Source organism: Loa loa (assembly GCF_000183805.2).
Source record: "Loa loa unplaced genomic scaffold supercont3.317, whole genome shotgun sequence".
Lineage (NCBI taxonomy): Eukaryota > Metazoa > Nematoda > Chromadorea > Rhabditida > Onchocercidae > Loa > Loa loa.
Genome location: NW_018108497.1, coordinates 58,445 through 64,964, shown reverse-complemented (window position 1 = coordinate 64,964; position 6,520 = coordinate 58,445). Strand labels below are relative to the sequence as shown.

At 27.5% G+C, this 6,520-nt stretch overlaps 1 protein-coding gene across 1 annotated transcript; it reads left to right on the top strand.

The window, feature by feature from the left end:
• Positions 1-1,763: 1,763 nt before the first annotated feature.
• Positions 1,764-3,861, top strand: LOAG_11561 (hypothetical protein; the record flags this gene model as incomplete). Its single annotated transcript, XM_020448375.1, has 4 exons — positions 1,764-1,928; positions 2,879-2,997; positions 3,317-3,548; positions 3,697-3,861. Coding segments are annotated over 4 exons (681 nt in total), but the record flags the coding sequence as incomplete, so codon positions are not given.
• Positions 3,862-6,520: the final 2,659 nt, after the last annotated feature.

Sequence of the window (6,520 nt, the reverse complement as noted above, 5' to 3'; positions counted from 1 at the left end):
AATATTGCAATCGTTCGTTGATAAAAGGAAAGCTGTTTCAAATTACTTCGTTTTTTTTTTTTTTTTTTTTTTTATTGATTCATTAATAAAATCGCTGTGTTATCATTTAATTGCTGTCACATTTTATCTATTTCCAAGTACTGACATTGGGTGGATATCAGTTATCTAAATGCTATATAACAAGTTTCATTTTTCATCTGTGATTCATCTTTCATTGAAAAAATGCATGTTTGTCGATATAATCGGGAATTTTTTTTTCTTTTTCTTTTTTTTTTGTAATTTCAAATAGGACGATCACAAAAGATATCAAATTGAAATTTACAGTTTGTATTATGCCATAGTTGGAAAATTCTTAATCATTTTCAACTTTTTAATTTTAAATTTTAAAACGCGAAATTTTTGTTTTGTAAAATTATATGTCAAATCCTTGCATGTTTACCGTTCTTCTTTCCCTTTTTTTTTTTCAGGAAATTTCGACAAATATCAAAATTTACATTGATTACTGTAACGAGCAGATTTGATAGCTTTTTAAGAAAGAAGAAAGAATATCTAATACTGATTACTTGTTAGTATTATTTAGTCAATTAATATATTTGGGAAAATAAAATGAAATTTTGGAAAAGAAAGAAAAGAAGAAACTTTGAAAAAAAAAAGAAATTTTGCATTTTTCCTTTTTATGGTTTGTAGAATATTCCCTTTGAAGTGATAGCAATTAAATGCGCAGAATAACGATAATACCAAATGATATGCAAACTCATAAGATATTTATACCAAGAAATGGACCAACATTTCTTGCAACTATTTTCTTGGTAAGTTTCTTACCAAAATTCCACTTATCATTTTATCATGTTCTTTTTTTCCGTTGAAAAATACGCAAAATTTTAATCGTTACGAAAATTTGAATGTATACTCACGTAATAGATTATTTATGTTTGACGACCTTTTTATATTTTTTTAAATTTCAACTGAAAAGGTTAGCTGAAAAACTATTTGTAACACAGCTAGGTATTTCACAAAGAAATTTATCCGACGAGTTTTAATTAAATTTTAAATTTATTGAAGTTAAATAAATGAATTTGATGAAGGACAGCATATGTCATATCACAACTTCAATTTTCTCTTTATTATCACTTTTCAAAATGGTAATAGCACTGCTGATTTTGATCTGAGTGTTAAAAAGGCTAAGTTAAGAAATTAGTCCAATACTTTTAAATCCTTCACATATTGCTATCCAAATGTATTTAAGGATTGAAATATTTCATTATTAAAACTTTACTAAAACAGGCATAACAAAGGTTATCAAAATTAGTTTTTTCTTTTTTTTCTTTTTTAAATTTTATTCATTTTATGGATTAGGATTTATTTTGTTGCAGGTAATTGTTGTAATTTTTAGGTCTTAGCATGGTTTGCAAATGAATTAGTATTAGCATGGGTACATGATCGAATACCACGTGATGACGCACGTCCGCTTCCGGATTTATGGTTTAGTTTGTTTCCAGAAGTAAGAAGTTCGTTAAATTTTACTAGGATTAAAGTACAATGATGATATTTCAATTAAAATGTCGTTCTAATTCTTTTCTCATCAAATCTTCATTATTAAATGAAATTGAAATTTAAATGTGCCATTTTTGAAAATTTCCCTTCCTTTTCTTTTAATTTTTTACTTTTTGAATTATTGTTTTGATTAACTAATATTTTTACCATTATAATAAAAATAAAAAATTTCTTATTTTATTTTTATTATTTATTTTTTTTTTTTACAGATAACAAATTCACTAATAGTAACAGAACTAATAATGATCACTCTGCTGGTGATATTGTTTGTCGTGATGTTTTGTCACCAATATCGATGGTTCGTAATTCGAAGGGTTTTTTTTTGCGCAGCTTTATGTTACACTTTTCGTGCTTTTTGCATTGTTTTACTTCAGGTAAATTTTACTTTTCCATTTTCAATTTGCTTTTTCGTTTATGAAATTGAAAAATTTTGATCATTCCTATTGATCAAATTTTTTCCTTTTTCGAATTTTAACATTTTAATCGCTTTTATTGATTGTACTGTAAGTGCAAATTAGAAATGATTAAACGTTTGGATAAATATTCGAAAATATTTGTAATATTCAAAAAAAAAGAAAAAGAAATACAAAAATAAAATAAAATTAAAAAATGAGGACTATTGATTTTTTCGGAGATTGCCATCAAAACTTGGAGGGAAGAATTTATAAACGGATGAAATATTGAAATCTATTGAATTGAAAACTATTGAAATCATTCTTATCAGCTGTTAGCGCAAAATAGAAAATACAAAAAAAAAATTTACTCTAATTTAGTTAATGTTATCATTAAAAATTTTTTTTTCCACTTTTTTTCACCTTTCCGTTTTTGTCATATAAATACTTTCAAAATGACATATCTTTTTTTTTTCTTTTTTAAACTCTTTTATCCATGTCATTATCAACATGATATCATACGAATATAAGAAAATCGTTATCATTTAAACAGCACCATTTTATTGGTATTGCCATTATCATTATCAGAACTATTCCGGAACACATTCATTGCTTTAGTTTCATGAATTTAAGGAGTATGAGTATTCTTATACTGTAACCTGATAGTCAGCTTAGTATTTTAGAAACGATAAGGAATAAGAAAATTTAAATTAAATATAATGATATGGGGATATAACAAGACAAAAGTTTTTGTCACCTTTACCGGATATTTGATTTCGGTATCATTCCAAAGTTTTGTTATGGATTGTTCCCGAGAGCTTATCAAACATTTGAAAATTGACACGAAAAGTTTTCCCTTATTTTCCTTTCGTACGAATGCTAATTGTTATTGATAATATTAAAACTGAAATTGAAATTGTATTCTATTGTAGGTACCGGTACCAAGTGAAAAAACATATTGTGCACCAAAAAGTAATGGTAGTTTGAATGTAATAATCAGTCGAATGTTAAGAATATTTTGGTCAGCTGGAATTGAACAGCTTCGTCCACGGTTAGTTAAATATGAATTCTTTTTTTTTCCCTTTCATGAAAATCCTTTTTCCATTTTTGTTTGTTTTAATAACTTTTTTCTGATAAGAAGTGAAATGATATTTTATTTAAAAATTAACGATTACTTCCATCGAATATTTGAATATTTTGACAATATTTATCATTTGAATTTTGTTAATTAAAAAATAGCAATCATTCGAAATTATCTGTTCCAAATATGTGCTATCATTTATGTTCTATTATTACGTTTGAATTATCAGATGTTAATTAGACATATCTTTGATTCATGAATAGTTTCAAAATTATGGTTACTTTTACAGAGAGCTTTGTGGTGATTTGATCATATCGGGACATACCATATCATTGTTTATGGCAGCATTAGCTTTAAAACAATATTGTCCGAAGAAACTTTATTGTTTAGCTGAACTATGTTATTATGCCGCTTTTATAGCGATACCTTTCATATTATTAGCCAGGAAGCATTATACAATTGATGTAGTATTGGCCTATTGCCTTACGACACGTATCTTCTGGACTTATCATTCATTATCAGTAATGCTTACTTGCTTTTTACATTTATGAATTTCCTATTTGTCAATTATTCACTTTATCCGATAAATTTCAATCATTGAAGATATAACATAGTGATTTTCTAATGCTTTTTAAAATCTTAACTAATGTGATCATTACTTGATTACAGCACTCTTATCATCAAGGTGATTTTGATCAAATTCCCTTAAAGCAATCAATTTGGGCTTTTATGGTACCATATTTGGAAGCAGATGCACCACCACCGCAATATTTTCAGAATTATTGGAAATTGCCATCCAATTGTCCACAATATCTTCGGAAAAGATTACCATAAGGGATAATGAATTCAGATAGTTTAATGATTGAAAAATTTTTTTTTTTAATTTAATCATAATGATTTGGTTATGGTTATTTCTTTTTTTTTATTCCTAACAGAATTCATCGTCAAACTTTTTTAAATACAATTTTTTCTTTTGAAAATTTTTATCAAAAATTTTAACCAAAATGATAGATGCACATGTGTCACTGAAATGGCGAAATAGGAAAACAATGAATCATTAATTATTTTGTTGTAAATTTGATATCATTTCATTGTGTATCTTATATTCCATGTGTTGATTTATTGCGCATTGTAAAATAAATGCAAGCGGAAATTTTATCTCCATTATGTCGTCTCTAACAAAGATCTCTAATTCCGCATGCGCTAACAAAGATGCTGCTAATTCATGTAATCTCAGAAATGTACCAGAGGATTTTCCCTATTCGAGGAAATCAAAAGCATTTCTAAAAATGTTTTTCAATGAGTTTCGGTTGGATAAACGATATTGAGCATTACTGGGTTCCCCTTTCATATTACTATTGTCATTAAATTGTCATATTGAAGTCATGATTGTTGAATTCGTTGTTGTCATAATAAAAGTTTAATTACCCAAATTTGAAATTTAGTCAACTGATTGAAGGAAATGTATTGACAGCAACATATGTTAAATGATGATGAGATTAATTTCTTGAGATATTAAAATAGAAATATGACAAAGAATAGCATATACAGAAGTTTTTACAAATTTAATTTCCACTTTTTTAACTTTTTTAAAGTGCAAATCAAATTTGTTTTGTTTGCTTTAAAAGAAAAAAATGATTTTTATCGTTAAGTATGAATTAAATTCTAAAGAAATGATGCATTTGTAATATTTTGTCATCAGTAATGATATGTTCTTTGATGTTTTGTTCTTTTTTTTCCCCCTATTCTAATTGTATATCACCAGAACTATAAAAGTTGATTATTCTGTTTGAAATGATTCATCAAATGATGCTGGATCAGATCAAATGCTGGATTGACTCAATCTTATTAATTTATTGTCCGTTTTTGTCCAAAAGAAAATCACTCAAAATCATTTTTCTTATTGTAAATAAATTTCAAAGGCATTTTTGTTACATTTTCAACAATTATCATTCATTATGTAATTCAATTAAGCAATACTGTCCCCGATATCGCTACTGTCCCCGATATGGCCGGTAGAAACAAGACAACAATAATCCCTCCTTTGTTGAAATTTAGACATCTTTATTTCATATGCTTATATCGTCTTATATCTGAGCTAACAAAGAATTCTGTGCCAATGGGCGCTCCATAAGGAATGCTAATTCTTGTAATCATGAAACGGTATAAGGCCCTCCCACAAAAAGCAAGCGCAGAGTCCTGAGCATCGAGTCATTTCACAAATGTGTTTCGTCAAGGTTGGTTGGATATAGGATATTGGGTGTAATTTGGTCTCATTTGTTCATAGTAGTTTCGTTATCGATTTGTTGGATTGATATCGTAATTACTAAGTTCATCATTGACGTAAATAAATTTATCTTAATGAAAGTTTAATTACCCAAGTTTGAGGTACTATGAATTGAAGAGGCGGAAGGAACCCTCAGTTTTTTGTCATAGTTAAGGGAAATCGGCGACAAATACAAATTACCGATTTATTTTTGTATTTTAAAAACGATTTTGGGTTGAAATGAAATGTTGTATTCATTATAAATGATTCATAAACTTATTCTTATCACTCATCTTATTCACTCCTCTCCTTTGTTATCAGTTCAGGTTTCAATTCATTTAAAATTATGGTGAAATAAAAATACGATTAAATGTTGTCGGGTATGTTGTAAATCTGTCGCTAACATTTAATTTTTAAGTAATTGAATCGTAAGTTTAATTTTCTTTTTTTTGGGGAATTTTATATGTGACATCGAAATATTGTGACAGGAAAAATCTTCACGTTACTGTTGTCCATTAAACTATTTTACACAATCCATAATTATTTGCTTTTTAATCTTTTCCTTTTTCAATTACAACCCATGGAAACGAAAAAACACAAATGGCGGAAAAAGTAGAAGGGGAAAAAGGCGGGAAAAGTCGTATCAAAGTAGAAGTAGTCGGATCTGAAAATAATTTAAACTTTTTCGGCCCCAAATTTTTTCAACACTTCTTCCATTTGCTTATGATATTCGAACATTAATTCGTTGAAACGTTTCAAACAGATTGCTTGATCAATTAGAATTGTTGGAATTTTGCGTAAATCAGCCTAAAAAAAAAATTACCGATTTATAAGGAGTCGAAGTCTAGAAGTTTCGAAAAGAAATACGATGAATCATCTTCAAATTTTAAATTCGAGTTATTTCGTAATCTTTTCGTGGCTGTTCCAACTAAAAACTTTTGGTTGTTTCCGTTTTTTCATCCCTAAATGTTTATGAAAAATATTGCAAATGATATTATGATTAGCAAATAATTTAAAATAGTTGACAAACATCCGTTACAGTTATCGATTGGAACATTTTCTCTAACACTTGGTATACAATGGGTTAGTTTTTTTTTGAAAAAAGGAAATTGTAGATTGATGAAAAGTTGGAATTTAGAAATTCTAGAAAAAAGTACGCTAAATCATCTTCAAAATTTATCTCAGTAGGTTGTCTTGTTATCTCAGTAGGTTTTCTCTCTCTCTCTC